General features: G+C 33.4%; 1 protein-coding gene across 1 annotated transcript in view; it reads right to left on the bottom strand.

The window, feature by feature from the left end:
• LOC100242807 (aminopeptidase P1) overlaps positions 1–16,213 on the bottom strand; it is a 35,356-nt gene extending 19,143 nt beyond the window's left edge. Inside the window, exons 1-8 of the mRNA XM_002273210.5 lie at positions 15,848–16,213; positions 15,537–15,600; positions 13,995–14,134; positions 7,808–8,092; positions 7,549–7,671; positions 4,386–4,649; positions 3,626–3,712; positions 2,678–2,748 (exon numbers count right to left, since the gene is read on the bottom strand). Coding sequence (XP_002273246.1) covers positions 2,678–2,748; positions 3,626–3,712; positions 4,386–4,649; positions 7,549–7,671; positions 7,808–8,092; positions 13,995–14,134; positions 15,537–15,600; positions 15,848–15,940 — 1,127 coding nt within the window. The 5' untranslated portion in view covers positions 15,941–16,213. The remainder of the gene's footprint in view (positions 1–2,677; positions 2,749–3,625; positions 3,713–4,385; positions 4,650–7,548; positions 7,672–7,807; positions 8,093–13,994; positions 14,135–15,536; positions 15,601–15,847) is intronic.
• Between the last annotated feature and the right edge of the window lie 204 nt (positions 16,214–16,417).

Raw genomic sequence — 16,417 nt, forward strand, 5'->3', positions numbered from 1 at the left:
AGTGCCCAGCATTGACCTAGCACTTGGTGACTCACAATATTGAATGTAGACACCCCTTTCTTGGAGGTGGAGGAGAAAGCAAAGAGAATATGTAAAGCTTCTTGAGGCCCTTGTTGGTTAGGACTCTGAATGACAGCATGCTTAGCATTGAGGCCTCTTTGTAAAACCAAGCCAACTGTTCACATGTATCCTATGGATATAAAGCCAAGCAGGTACTAGACAAATGATGTATTAACAATAAAACATTAATATATCATAGTATTGCACAAGATTTAGCAAAACCCAATGTTTTCATAACTGGATTGACCATTGAATCGAAAATATTACCGGTTCACGGTTCATTGGTCAAACCCGTGGTTGAACCACGGTCAAAACAATGACGTCATAAGTATATAATTTATATATTATTAAAATTAAAAATATTTATAAAAAATTATATATATATATATATATATATAATTAAAATTTTTAATAATATTTATTTTTATATTTAATATATTAAATGATAAAATTAAATATAAACGTATTTTGAAAAAACGCAATTTTTATTAGATAATCCAATTTTTAGGCCCATTTTTCAAAGAACCATATGGACATTCATTTTTATGCTTAATCTCCACCATTCATTTAAAAAAACAAAACCCTCTCTTCTCATCACTAGTCGTTCCTTTTTTCCCCCTTTCTTTTCTTCTTCATTTCTTCTTCCCATCACCATTCGCCCTTTTTCCCCCTTTCTCTTCTTCTTCTTCTTTCCCTCTCTGTCACACCATACCTATGCGTAATCCCCCTCTCTCACCATACCTGTGCGCTGGCGCCTACCCCAACTAGCAGCCATCTCACTGTCAGCAGCAGCTCAAGCGTGACTGCTGATCGCCGACCAACAGTCGTCCCATTCCACCATCTCACTATCTCTCTCTCATGGAAAAAAAAAAACATGCAGTGACCTGTTCAATTCACTACAAATCAGCCAGTTCACTTGGTTCGCCGGTCCAACCGTCGATTTCAACGGTTTGACACCAAACCGGAAATGCCACCGATTTAGTCTGGTTTTTATAACAATGGCAAAACCACAACAATTTCCAGAACTAGCATTGAAAACTAAACATTTTGTTCTCTTTAACCATCAGAGATTTCTTTTTCTTTTTTTGTTTTTTTTTTTTTTTAATTCAACTAAGCTTCATAATGTTTCAAAATAAGATAAATTTTCCAATGTTGATTTCCAGCCCTCCAAAAGAACCCAAATATCAATTATATTCCTTTAATATTTTTTAGGAATAACAGAATGTAACTGCTACTGCATACCAATAGATTACAACCATGGTTTGAAATGTCGAAATTTTTCAGTGAAATATCCTCAATATTTCGGTTATCGGAGCAAATTGACACATATTCCTCACCAATAATCAGTCGACCGATTTTTCGCCCATTTTTTTGAAATTTCGCCTAAACATCTACATTTTTTCCGATTTTTTGGGAAATTTCCTGATATTTTTTATGGTTAAGTCTAGTTGACCATTCAATTGCGTTGAAGCCTACTGCCTACCCCCTTCAAACTTCAAATTTTTTTGAAATTGTTTATGTTGCTGCTTAGGGGATTCGAACCTTGGCCAAAAAACTTGGGTTCAATCCTGGTTACCACTAGACTAAGTTCACACTTATTAATATATGTTGATAATAAATTTGTTAAATTTCATTATTAAAAAATTAATTAATTAATCTTAATTATTTTACTTTAAATTTTATTTAGTTAATTAATAAATGTATAAAAACCATCATTATAATTTTTTTAATATCATTTATATGATAATTAAATATAAAAAATATAAATATTAAAAAATCATATATGTATTATCATTTATTTTACATTATTGAATGTATTTGAATTAAATAAATTATAGTTTTAATATTAAATGTATTATCATTTATCTCATTAATCCTATTTTAAAAAATTACTATCACTTCAATTTTAAATTTTTTATATTTATCCTTTTAATTTTATTTAATTTAGAATGTTTTTATTTTAAAATATTAAAAATATAAACTTATTCAAAAAAATTACCAAAATAATAATAATAATAATAATAATGAAGTTCTAATATGTGATTAGATAAATAATAAATTTTTAAGATCAATTTATCATTGCTTACCGATATTTTTCTCTCTGACTATATCTATGTCAATTACACTTAGAAAATAACTTTAAACATGTGTATTTTTATTTATTTTATCATTTTTTGATTTTTTTCTAAATATTTTCATGAATTTTGAATAATTTTCGCATTACTGATATTTTTGTTAAAATATCCACCGATATTTCTCCAATATTTCCAATATATCCGTTAAATCCAAGTACCGATATATCCGTATTTACCGATATTTCAAACCATGGTTATAGCATTGCTACATATTTTTCACACAATGTATCTACATATCATTCTGTCACACCATGTATCAGTTGGTATCTGATGTGAATAGGCTTGTCAAATCATACAACATCAATACACCATCTAACACATGAGACAACTCATCCAAGACAACCTTTTACTCAATTTGGGCACTGAACCAAATCAGATCAGACTTTAATATTAACAGTATCTAGGTGGCTTATATGTCTTAGATTGCCCATACTTCAAACCACGGAATAAGTACCAAAATCAACAAGGAAAAAAGAACATACGATGATTGTTGTTTCTTGTTCTTGCTCTCTACCTCCAAGAAGTAACCAGCAGCTCCATAATTCTCCTGCATCTGCAAGTTTGAAACAACAGTAAGATCAAATGTTTCAGAAAAAAAAAAAGCAGCTTACAAGCTAAAGGTATCTTCATAGAACGAGGACCCCCAAAATTTGTTTCTGTCACCAACCAGAGAGGGGAGAAGAAAGAGAATAGCTATTCTGTATAACATAATTATTCCCTAAGTAACAACAATAGTTATTCCATAGTCACAACAGCCCAAAGCACAATCCATGAAGATTCAAAAGAGAGAGGGAGAGAGGGAGAGAGCAAGCAAGCAGATATTCCAATAAAGTTCAAGAGAAAACAATCCAAAAAGTTAAGCCCTGTTTGGTAACAATTTTTTAAAACCATCTCTAATGTTTTGCAAAACAAATGTCTGTTTGGGAACCTGAAATATTTTTTATTTTGTTTTCTATATTTTTAAATATATTTTAAAAATAATTTTTATATGTAGTACTTTATTTTTAATCATTCTCCATATTTGTTTAATTATTTTTTTAAATAATATTTAGAAAATAAGTAAAAAAAACTAAAATACATTCTCTGAAAATACTTTGTTTTCCATTTTTAAAAACAGTAAACTGTTTTCTGTTTTCTGATTGTTAAACGTGTTTTCCCTTCTTTTTTTTCCTAGATAACAAAAAACTGTTTTTGAAAACAATTACCAAAACGAGTCTTAGACATTTCTACAAAGGCCAAGAGAAATCAATTCAAGCACTATAATATCAATGGCCATAAAGCACCCGAAGATCACTTCAGAATCGTGTTTCATGCTTTAGAGTTTGCTGCATATGTTAGTGTCTTTTATATAATAAACAGATAAGATAAAATGTGATATTTGTACAGAAATTTAAAATTTTCTGGGGAAGATACAAAGTGGGGAAGCATACCTGCTTATCCAGCCAAACAAGATATTGCACAACAGCTGCACCATCCCGAATGTGTGCCTTTCTTAATCCATCCAACTCAACTGGATTCTAGAAATTTAATCCAGTACGAGAAAAGATTAGTCTGGTGAAGGTAATTATAACGTATTACTACCCTATCAAAAAAAAATAATTATAATGTAGTACTACTGCAAAATTGTATCAGAACATATGACATAGACATGATGAAGCCAAATGGAGCTACTAGGATTTGTAAAGAATTACCAGAGAGTAACTATAATTATCTAATGACTTTAGAAACAGCTTCAGATTCCATTATTCACATGTGCTTAATCCAAGAATCTGAATATTTCTATCACAGGGTAAAGGAAAAGTTTCTTAATCTCATGCACTATAGAAGGACCAAGGTAAACAGGAAAACAGCTCAAATAGGCATATTTCCAGCATGCTGGATGCTGATAAATGCTTCGCAAGCTCAAGAAATTTGCCAGATCACCTCAAAGGTAAACCCTGAGAAAGCCTCACATTTGGTCTCCTTGAGAAAGCCTCAAGAAGGTTTTAAATTTGCCCAATTGATATCACAAAGAAAAACCTCATTTCAGTTATATGTATTATACTTTTTCAGAACGAAAACATTTCACATGGTTATATGATAACATAGGTTCACCAATCCTGTACTATTAGCTTACTCAGGCATTCAAACACTTTTTGTAACTCGTATTTCAAATAATATGTCCAGTTATAGGGACAATGGATATGCTACCTTGATAGCTTTTGCAATGGCCAAAGGTGATTGCTGCAAAACAACCTTATCTGAATCCAGTTTTGAATACAAAGCATAGCAGCATGAACCAGGGTCAACCCATATGAAGCCACAAGTTTTTTCTTCCTCTTCATTTATGTCATTCTCTGTTATATCAGTTACAGGGGAAGGTCTGAGTTGATTAGACGCAAGCAAGGCTACATCTGAGCTAACTTCACCATACTCTCGAACTTCAATTCCATTTTCTTCCATATGGGAGTTTACCTGCATAAAATAACCATATGCCAAATAAGTCAAAAGGTTAGACCTATTAGACATACAGATGTGAGTTGCCTCCTGACATGGATGTAGAGTATAAAAGAAAGATACAAGACAACAAATTTTTGCTTGAGTTTTTAAGGCCTTGTTTGGGATATCTTCTAATTTTTAGCTTTAGCTTGGAGCTGAAGCCGAAGTCAACATTGGTACTTCAAAGAGTAATTAAACATGAAATAGCTTCCTAGATAAGCTAAAGGAGGGGGCCTCTACAAGAAGTAACATTATCTTGAATTGTATAATAAACTCTTTTTTTAAATGATAAGCTCCTTAAAATTGCCCAAACATGTTCACAAGCTCTTATTGCACCCAATAAAGAACTTTTAGCCTCTTAAAAGCCAATCTAAATAGAGCCTAAGTACCTGTACAAGTATGATAATTGTGAAACCTGACACTAAACTAGCTGTCAGTCAATATATATCAATACGCAAACAACCAAAAGAATCCGTTTTTGATAGGAACAACCAAAAGAATCCTTTGAAAAACTTGAAAAAAATAGAAGGCATGAACTGCTTTAGGGGTTTGAAGAATTTGGTCTTGTAGCTTTGCTTGAATGGGTACATGAACTGACAATCTAAAGGTCTAGGGTCCTAGGGAAAAGATGCAGTCTGTTCCAAAAAGCAGCCAATCCAATTGAGCACCTATATTTGAGATCAGGCCCGGTAACTGATGTGAGATCCACCAAAATAATAAGCGCACATGATTGAACCAGATGAGGATCTGAAGGCCTATGGGGTAGCAAAATGAAAATGTTCTTAAAAAATGCTTTCCTTGTCAAACACAACAATATCGAACCTTTTTTTTAAACATTTTTGCATCATCTTCAATAGTTAAAATACTCACAGGTTTTAAAACCTGAAAATATATATATATATATTTTCATCATATAGATCATTTTCAGGAAATTTTATAAAAAGTTATTACCAACCATGTTAAGTGTCCTTTTCACCTTTTCTATCTCCAAAAATAGATATAGTCCCCATCTTAGCTACCCAAGGGGTCCAAAACTTTTTAGATCTGATCCTTGCTTGAAGCTGAGATACATGGACACTAATACCTGTCGACACGATATGACATGGTGCGGGTGTGAGATTGTGTAAGATACAGATATATAGCATTGGATACATTTTGTTTGAGGTCCAAAATCATTTTAAACTTTTTACAAATAACAGATTAGTTCACTTCTAATTAACTCTTCAAATGGAGCAGAAAAAGGGTGATGAGAAAAAGAAATAGGGGAATTATTGGCTGCTCTAGTGACTGAACTCATACATAATCATTACCATATTTAATAGATAAGTAAAAAATTATCACTGCAGCATATGGATAAAGAAGAAGAGTGGACAGACATTAACACTGATTACAACAATCAGATATGATTATAATTCCTTAAAGAATCTAATAAGTGATGGTTATAATAGTGCTAAAGATTATTTGATGAAGCATGAGAGAGTTGAATTTTTGGAGAGAAAAAGGACCTAAATTTAGAAACTATTGATAATGATAAACCATTAATTTTGTTATTACGAATTTTATGGGTTTTCTTATCATTTAATTTTCATGTAATTTTATTAGTATTTTTATGATTTTTTTTTTTTAGAATTTTTATTTATTTATTAGTTTATTTACTTGTTTAAGTTGAGGCTCAAGTCTAGTTCCACCGGCTTATGTCTCACTTCATTTGGACAAAACGCCTCAAGACAGACTTTAGCCTTTTAAAACATTTCAATTACATGTACTTGCTACTAAGATTATGTCCTTCACATTTTTCTTTTGATAGGTAACCTTCTTCTTGGATTTTTGTTTTTGCCATACTTGAACATGGAACCTCCCACATCTCCACCTTAACCCCACACCACTTAAGCCAAGCCTCAAAGACTAGATTATTTCTTCCACATTAAACCAATTTATTGTCCTTTTCATTCAGTAAATAGCCTAAAGAAATTTCAACTTAAGGCTCAAATAAGAATCAGAACCTTTCTTTCAACTTAGTGAGCGGCGCCACCTTCAGCCAGGGATGCCCTTCTTAGCTCTTTTATAGGGAAGAAAAGGAAGACGGTGTGGACAACAACTCCTTTGTGCTTATCTTGGACCTCATGAAAGGAAAGAAATTGGAGAGCTTTGATGATTCCAAATTAACAAACCAAAATATTTTATGGTTATGTACATGTTCTTAGATTGGGTCAGGGTGCTCTTAGGTTTTAGTTTGTTGCCTTAATTTGATTTTATTGATTGGTTGGGTTGCAAGTGATGTGAGTGTGTTGTTTTTTGTATATCCTCTTTCTTTTTTGGCCTTAGGTGCCTTGTATACATCATGTGTACTTTTATGTGCCCTTCTTTAGGCACTTTAAATACAATTGCTTTTACCTATAGAAAAAAAAGGATATTAAAAAAATTAATACAGTCTAAACCAAGTCAATCATGTCGCAATGAAGCAATAGACATGTGTGTGTAAATTATACCATAGTCCACAAGAAGCATTGTTTCCCCCAGACATTCCTCGTTTAACCTCAACAATATTTTCCCATTTCACATCAATAAATAAATTAAAGATAGATAGGCTAGCAAATGAAGTGAATTATTTTTTATTTGTTACTTTTTACTTGATATGGTTGATCTTTTAATGACTATCTTTTAACTTCAGTACTCATTTGTCGCTGACAGCTTGGAATTAATACATATCTGGTTCTCATAATATCTGTTATTATATTGCCTGATTTTCTGCGCACCAATCAGAGTCACCAAATACCATATCCCTGGAGTCCCATTGCCTTACTACTTTTCATGGTTAGCAAATCAGAGATGGAGATATACCCAAAAAAAAACAATAACAACAACAACAACTAACCTCAGAAGAGACCTTCTTCTTGTCAACATAAAAGAAAGCTGATTTGGATGTCACTATAGCAAATGCATGAACAACTGGACAGTAAGACACATCAGTCCCACGAACATTATATAACCAAGCAACCTGCGTAACAGTTATTACACTTAATTTTGCATGAGAAAATGAGGAAATTTAAACTGGAAGGTCCCTGAGAATCAATAGATTCTCAATCTCGAAACAACAGAATTGCAAATATTAAGCAAGAACAAGATGAACTTACCTCATCAAGCGCTGTGATAATTATACCCTGAGCTTTCTCCTGCATGAGCCTTTCTCTCAAATCCTCCAACTTATCAGCTACAGAACGACCAGCAAATTCTACTGGCTGTATAATGACAGGATTAGTTTCAGCTGGTGGCCGATTTTTCCAAACTTCATCTACCAAGTTTGTGGATGTTTGGACCAGCTTTTGCCGTTTTTTGGTAAAAGCACGCTCCCATCTTTGTGCAGTATCCACTGATATGCACCAAGGATCAATACCAACAGCTGCATTGTTTGGCAGATTCTAACAAAAGCACATAAAAAGTTTCCACTTTAATATGGTTTTCTATTACATTATAACAAACAAAACTAAAATTTGATAAAAATTCAAAGAACTAAAAAATGACAAGTAGTCCAACAATCATAGCTATCTTTCAACTAAGCTAAACCATCAAAAGGCATTATTGATAAGTAACTTTTGGAAATAAGTGATTTCAGCCTGAACTAGTATGGTTGTCTATAGGAATGCATTATTCCAAACCTTATTTCAACAGAGGTAAAAATATAAATCCTTAGAATTTTAGCAGATCATCGCCGGATATAAGAATGAATTTTTCTATGTCAAGGACTAAGAGAAGTTAAAAATCTGCTGGTGACATAATTGGGTAGTTTCTTGTTCTCTGAGGTTGCATTGAGTTTACAAGCATCAAACTTCAATACTGAAATCATATCTCTAAAAATAAATTCCAGGAATGTAAAGATTTCCATTATAAGGCTTGGCAAAAGTTGGGAATTTGAAACTCCAGTCAAATTTTATTTCTATTATAAAATTTGGTTATTTTGAGAACAACTTAGGAATTGATATAAGTTTACATAGTAAACCCAAAGAAACATTAGAATGATTAAATCTAGTTATAAATAAATAAATAAAAACAAACAAAAGATTGTCCTCCTTCCTTTTATCATTGTTGCCTGAAGATGGGAATAAAAAGAAAACAATAATCCTCCATAGGTACAATATTTCCCTAAATTTGAGAGAATCTCATATCCAAGGATGAAAATATCAATATCCACAAAATATCAATGGTTCAATTTTAAAATATAAGTAAAAATGAAAGAGACCATGGAGATTAACAGAAAAAACATGAAAATTTTGGTTGAAACTTTGAGAAATGATAAAACAACAAATAATACAGGCAAGCAAATTCAAGAATTCCTAGCCCATACATATATTATGATCCAAAGACTGCTCAGCAACAGTCATACAGGTGGGGAATGTTGGGGTAAACTAGAAAGTTTGGGTAAAGCCAAATACAAACTAAACTAGTTTTTATATTAAATATGTATGATAAAATTAGTGTTATTTTGTAAATAATATAATGTGTTGATGGTAAAACATGAATATTGAATACTAACATGGATCTAAAAACATTTTCATGAATAATAATATATACATGTTGTACATATTTTCATAATTGTTAATATATACAAGAAAAACTTCTTACAATTAGTCAATATCATATTGGCAAAAGCAAAGAACAATAAAATTTTATCTTTTCTATTTTATTTTTAAATAGTTGATTGTAAATATTTCATTTTAAGATTATTTTTCTAGTAATTATACAATTTGTATTTGCTAAGCACATTATATTAATTCACTAAAATGCAAATTTAGAAAATCTAAAATGATACATAATTAGGATGATTTTTTATCACATAATTGAACTAAAATTTGAGATAATTGAAAAGCGAATACGGTATTATTTTTATATTATAAATGAACATTTCAATGAAAATGAGAATTAGATTCAAATTTTTTTATCACATTTTTTAATGATACCCTCTAAATTCGTATAAGTGTTGATAATTGAATTAAGATAGAAACAATTTTAAACCCATACATGCTAAATTTTTGTTTAATATTTTTATCACAATTCTTTAACAAGCATTTGTAATATCTTTTCTTGTGAAAATGATGAGCTTTTCAAACCATTTTATTTATCTAAAATAAATAAATATATTATTTAATTTAAAATGACAGTATTCTTTCCAAATCACATTTCCATCTAATTCTAAGATATTTTTCTGAAATCAGGCTACAAGAAGCCTCGACTTTTAAATATATATACTTTGCTAATATTTTGGTTGCCTTTCCCCAATATTTCCATAGTGTCAATTTTTCAACACTATTTCAGTGATTTTTTGCAGATTTTACTAGCACCCTAGTTGCCATATCAGGATGCTCAGTTTCATAAAATTTCAATCACTAAAAAGATTGATCTTTTCATCCTTGCTCATATCTAAGGAAACTAATACTTTCTACGTAATATGCACAAACATGGTAATCTTATACTTGAATATAAGATGCCTATTCCCAAGTCAAGATACTCATAAACCAAATGTATTCCAAGGACAATGTTTCCCATATGTTGATGGTTTTTTTGTCCTCATTTTTTATTTTTTTTTTGATAAGCAAAGATAGAATATATTAAAGCACCTAACAAAAGCCGAACAAAGGTATAAACAATATATACAAAGGTGCCTAAATGGCCAAATAATGCTAAGGGAAAACAATTATATGTGTGTGTGTGCACCCTTTCAAGCCTCCCTATTTACCTAATGTCTCTCCTTGTTATTCCGCGGAAGGTGTGTGCAAGACTTGAAAAGATCCAAAGAGACTTCTTGTGGGGCGGTGGCGCTTTAGAGAAGAAGTCGCACTTGGTGAATTGGAGTGCGGTTTGTACTGATATGAGACAAGGAGGCTTGGGTATTCGCAGTCTTGTGGCCCTAAACAAAGCCCTGCTTGGGAAATGGAACTGGAAATTTGCTATAAAAAGGAATTCTTTGTGGAAACAAGTAATTATAGACAAATATGGGGAGGAAGAGGGAGGTTGGTGTTCAAAAGAAGTGAGGGGCCTATGGTGTGGGATTGTGGAAAGCCATCAGAAAAGATTGGGAAATCATTCGCTCAAGATCCCGCTTTATAGTGGGGAATGGGAGGAAGGTCAAATTTTGGAAGGATTTGTGGTGTGAGAACCAAGCTTTGAAGGATGCCTTCCCCAACTTATTTAGATCGGCGGTCAATAAGGATCAATGGGTATGTGATGCTTGGGAGGACGAAAGAGAGGTGGGAAGCTGGAATCCTTTGTTCTCAAGAAGCTTTAAGGATTGGGAAATGGAAGAGGTGGAGGGCTTGCTCCAAAAAATACACCCTCTGGTTTTGCATAGTGATGTGGAGGATGCTTTAAGCTGGAAGATTAGTAAGAATGGCTCCTTCTCTGTTAGATCTCTCTACCGATCCCTCACATCTACCTCTAGTGAACCTTTTCCTTGGAGCATCATTTGGAGATCTTGGGCACCCATGAGAGTTAGTTTTTTTGCTTGGGAAGCGTCTTGGAACAGAATTTTGACCACTGATCAGCTTAAAAGAAGGGGCTGGATTCTACCAAATAGATGTTACTTGTGTAAAATGGAAGAGGAAACTAGTGACCACTTGCTCATTTTCTGCAAGAAGGTTACAATGTTATGGAGCTTCCTTTTCTCCCTTTTTGATGTGTAGTAGGTCCTACACTCCTCAATCAAAAGGAATTTGATAGCTTGGCATGGTGCTTCTGTGAGTAAGGGAAAGGAAAAAGCTTGGAGGGCTGCTCCCCTTTGTTTAATGTGGACATTATGGAGGGAGAGAAATGAAAGAGTGTTCAATGACAATGAACGTACCGACCAAGCTCTAAAACTCTCTTTTTTGTACACTTTTGTGAATTGGGGTAGGGTATATTTAGAGACTCATTCTTTGTCCTTGTTTGACTTTATAGAATGGTTTTTGTCTAGATAGAAAAAAGGTTTTTCTTTTTGGCCTAGCTCCTAGGGCGTTGCTTGTATACTTCATGTGTACTCTTTTTGCCTTTCTAGGCTTTTCTAATACATCCTCTTATTTGCCTATCAAAAAAAAAATTATATGTGTGTGTGTGTGTGTGTGTGTGGGTGTGTGTGTTATGTGTGATGAAAAATAATCTCTTGTATATTTCATTACATTTTTTTTTACAATTTACATACAAAAAAAGGGTTGAAAAAATCTCTTAAATTAAGTTACCCATCAAAAAAGGATCCCTCAAATCAAGTAATCCTATTGCAAGGATCAAAAATGGAATTTACCCAAGGTTCTTATATGGAATTTACCCAAATTCTTGGTACAAAAAATTAAGGGAAGGGGTTTGTGCTACAAAAATATGGGTGAGTGATAGGGTTGCCTCTATATTTGAGGGGAAGAGAGTTATTCAAAAGGCTACCTGATGCTTTCAAAGGATTCGTGGCAATGGATGAGGAGCTGAGATGCGCCATCTACAATGGATCAGGATCCTTGTCAAGCCCAATGAGAGGAAGGCACCTAGTATGTTGCACACTATGGTTGGGGCCTCTATCTTTGCCATTCAATTATGGTGGGAGGTCCCGCATGGTTAACAACAGTGGTCTCTACGGAGAGGTGCAGAGATATGAAGGTCACGGATGATTGTGAGGGGATTGCACACGTTGTTGGGGAAGTGGTGCCTAAAGAAAAGAAGCGTGTAAAAAGAGGAAAACAAGTGTCATTTCCATAGTCAAGGCTCTCTGCACATGCAATGGAGGAGCCAGCTTTCTCTGTCGAAAACAGAAATTTGATGGATGTCAGGCCTAATGGAGGGTGGGCTCTTTAGCCTTAGTAATCCTATATGGCCCCTCTAAGTCTCCTAGTGGCCAGTTAGATGTGTCCAAGATATGTTCAAGATAGGGGAAGAATTTTGACAATTGATCATACTTAAAAGGAGGGGAAGGATAATGTCGGTTAAACATGTCCAAGGTAGGGGATGAATGAGCCTATCATTTGCTCCTTCATTAACCTACAGCAAGTATTTTATGGCAGCTATTGTTCTCTCTGTTTGAGGTAGTATGAGTGATGCACTCAACAGTAACAAGAACTCAGTTGAGTTAGCATGGATCTTTTAAAATAAGAAAGTCGCTCCTTTGTGTCTATTGGACTCTATGGAAGGAGAGAAAGAAAAGGGCTTTCAAAAATTTGGAGCAATTTGAACAACCAACTAAACGCTCTTTTATGAATACTTTTGTGGATCAAGCCAAATGATATATTAATGATCACTCTTTGACCATGATAGGATGTGTAGATTAGCTTAGCTCATAGATAGGAGAGGGAATGGTTTTGTTTTATCTCTCTCCTCTTTTATTTTCCAGTCTTGGCGACCTTTGTATATAACATGTGTACTTTGTTTTGTCTTTATTCAAGCGCCTTCAATATATATCTCTTGTGGCCTATAAAAAATACATCTATATAAATTTATGTAGTCTTTCGATTTTAATAAATAAAATTACATATAAAATTGTGTAGTCTTCCAACTTTAATGAATAAAATTAGTCAAAATTTAGTGGCTATCCAATCTCCTAAGGTGTGATTGCCAAGGATCTATATTTTTTTTTCACTCTTTTCTTTTTTCTTTTTTCTTTTTTCTTTTTTCTTTTTAATCTCTCATCTCATTACACAACAGAAGTAAATCTTCTATAAAATCTAAAAAATCCTACAGCAATGAACTATCACCAAAATAAACCAAAGAAAACAAAAAATAAAAAGTTCATACCAATAAAGTTGGTGAAATCTAAACAGCATGATTATCTCTAAGAGAAAAATTAAGGATGTCAACTAAGTTTCTAAGAGAAAAAATGGATGTGAGTAACTGGAAGAAACTTATTACAAATGATAATACGGAACCCAAAAATAGTATCTAGAACCCCCACATGGCGTTACATGTCATTAAGCACGGGGGCAATAGGCTTCTTGGGTTTCAACCCATATGAGAAACTCAATAGAATATTGCATGTTTCTTTTCCTCTCTATATCATTTCTCCTCACATACACTTTTGATGTATCCTATATACTTCCCGTATATGACTCGTCTTACTCCTCTTACTATAGTTCTTTTTCTTAAACTACACTATTCTCTCCAGTACAGCAAAATAGGCCATGTTCTGCGACCATTGAGTGTTTGACCCCCAACTGAAAATAATTTTTAGACACATCCTAGGAGTGACAGACATGTGACCAGGATTTTGGGGCCCAACATGATTCTTCAAACTGAGGAGACCTCTTTCAGTATATTACGCTACACAGCCCTTAGCTTTAGAAAATAATCTTAAAGGAACTTTAACAAAAGGTGACTCACATCTGCCATCCAGATATCTACACCAGGGTCTTCTCCAAGGCGCATGAGTTTCCACTGGTCGCTTAGCTCCTGTGATGCCTGCAAGAAGTATCGTCCATCGGTCCATAACCGTGCTTCATTCATGGTAATAAGTGCCAAGCCTGAATGAAATTCCAAAAACAGATAAATATGAATAATAAGAAAAACACCAGGCTAAGTTAATCGTAATTTAATCCAACTAAGGTGATCAGGTTCAGAAATTTAAAAGTAAATTATGGATAAAAAATTGAAGTTGATCAATGCTTGTGATTCAGTGAGATACATCTCAGTTCCATGTCAACACAGGAATCAGCAAATCTGCATGATCAACAATGAAGGTGCCAATCTGTATGGTGTTAGAATTCCAGCCAAGTTTTTATGGATCCCTCCCTTGGTGCATCCCACACGAGCATTTAAATCAAACCAGCTCCAGAAATTAGGAAGCCTGCTGAATTGCATGCTTGCACCCAAAACATATAAATAAGTACTGAGGTAACAATTGACACCATCCTTGCTTCCAGAAAAACCCTATTCTGTCAAGACTAGGCTCTTCTAAGCATAGTATTGCAATGTGTACTTCCTTGACTAAGACAAGATGCCTTTGGCTTTGCATCACCTGATGCTGAGGTGTAGTATACATTTGCATACGCACTTATTAACAAAGGAGTAAGAATTTTTCTAAGATTTTGTTGGTTGCATTAAAATGAACCCAATTTGGTATTCCAATTTTAACAAAATTCTTGTTAATTTTGTGGAACTGTGTATTTAGATATGAATGAAATTGAAAACCAAATCTAAAAATACATAAAACAACCAAATAATGAAACTAGAATTGAAATTGCCCTCAATTACAATCCCAAAGGGCCATATTCCTGTAATCAGCACTACAATAATGGAATATTATGAAATCAGGTCATCAATTAGACCCACAAAACCTTTTAAATTTTCCTCATAAACTACAATTTTATAATAGAAGGGTGATCTGTACATGCAAGATAGGCATTGCCTAGGGCCAAATGACAGAACAAAAAATAGAATTAAAAGATATGAAGTCCAGAAACAGAAGAAAAGATCTTCAACCATTAAAATCCCCATGCACCCAAAAATTCATTTCGGTTGTGGTAGCCCACAAGAGGCAGAATGAAGTAGTTGAAAAATAACAAAAGTTAGACAATACACAAAACAAGTCACTTTGTTGGTACAATTTCTATCTCAAGCCCCCAATACTTTCTAATTTGAAAATATAAGATGCTAAGGAAAACTGAGGATTAATGTGTAGTTAGAACCCAAAAGATATGAGCTGAAACCAAAAATTTTACAAACCAAACCTATGGTTGTGGGGATCAATCTTAGACAAAGATCAGTAGTAAGGATATTGAATTGCTCCATTTATCAAATACAAACTCGAAGAGACATGATAACTGGCCGCTTACTAATCCAAGTTGCCTTTTACAAAATTTATATTTAAAATAGAATAAAGCAACTCAGTATGATAATGATTTCAGATTTGAAATTTGAACCGACCAGCACTTCCGGTGAATCCCGAAACGAATGCGCGCCTTTTGTCCCTTGCAGATACGTACTCGCTCTGCAACCATAATCCAACATAAAACACAGAAAACTTAACAATCACCAAACTGACACAAACTCGAAACATTTAAAAAAAATAAAATAAAATAAAATAAAGAAAGAAATGCCTTGTGAAAATGAACAAAAAATGCGATCAAGAGAATAAAAATTTTACTGGAATGTAAAATGAATCTAGGGTTTCGAAAAAACGATCGTCCAATTCGAAAGCAGAGATTAATCATATCCGAAAAGACAAGAGAGTTGACCTGATGGTAATCTTCAGAAGGGACCGCCAAGGCATCCAAGGGCGGAGAGTGAGAAGCCATCAGAGACCTCAAAGCAGCGAGAATGTCCGCCATGCCGCCTTCTTCTATCTCCTGACCCTGATTTTGATGATGATTTCGAACAGAGAAATGAGCAGAGCACTAAGCCTGTTAAGTTTGATATTTATAGTACTCGATAAGTCCACGAGTTTATCGGATTCTTAACGCATTTTAATTCCCAAATTTACCGATGATTCTTTTTGCATTTCTTCTGGCAAATGGTTATTATGCCTTCGAGAAATGTGCAAGATAAGAATAATTAAGATGTCAAATTCTTTACCCGCTTCAAATTTGCCCTCAGTTCAATTTCTCTCTAGAAAAATATTATTAGCTTCATTGCAATTTAGGCTTTTTTTTTTCTTTTTTTTTTTAAGTCTGCCATTATTTTTCATTTTTTTATGCTTTATTCCATTTTTTTTACTCCATTGCGAATCAAATGTAGTGGTGTTAGAATAATTGCAATCCTTCAACGTCAAGACATCTTTTTAATATTCCATTTAAGAATATTTTTTA

Source organism: Vitis vinifera, chromosome 4 (genome assembly GCF_030704535.1).
Source record: "Vitis vinifera cultivar Pinot Noir 40024 chromosome 4, ASM3070453v1".
Taxonomy (NCBI): Eukaryota; Viridiplantae; Streptophyta; class Magnoliopsida; order Vitales; family Vitaceae; genus Vitis; species Vitis vinifera.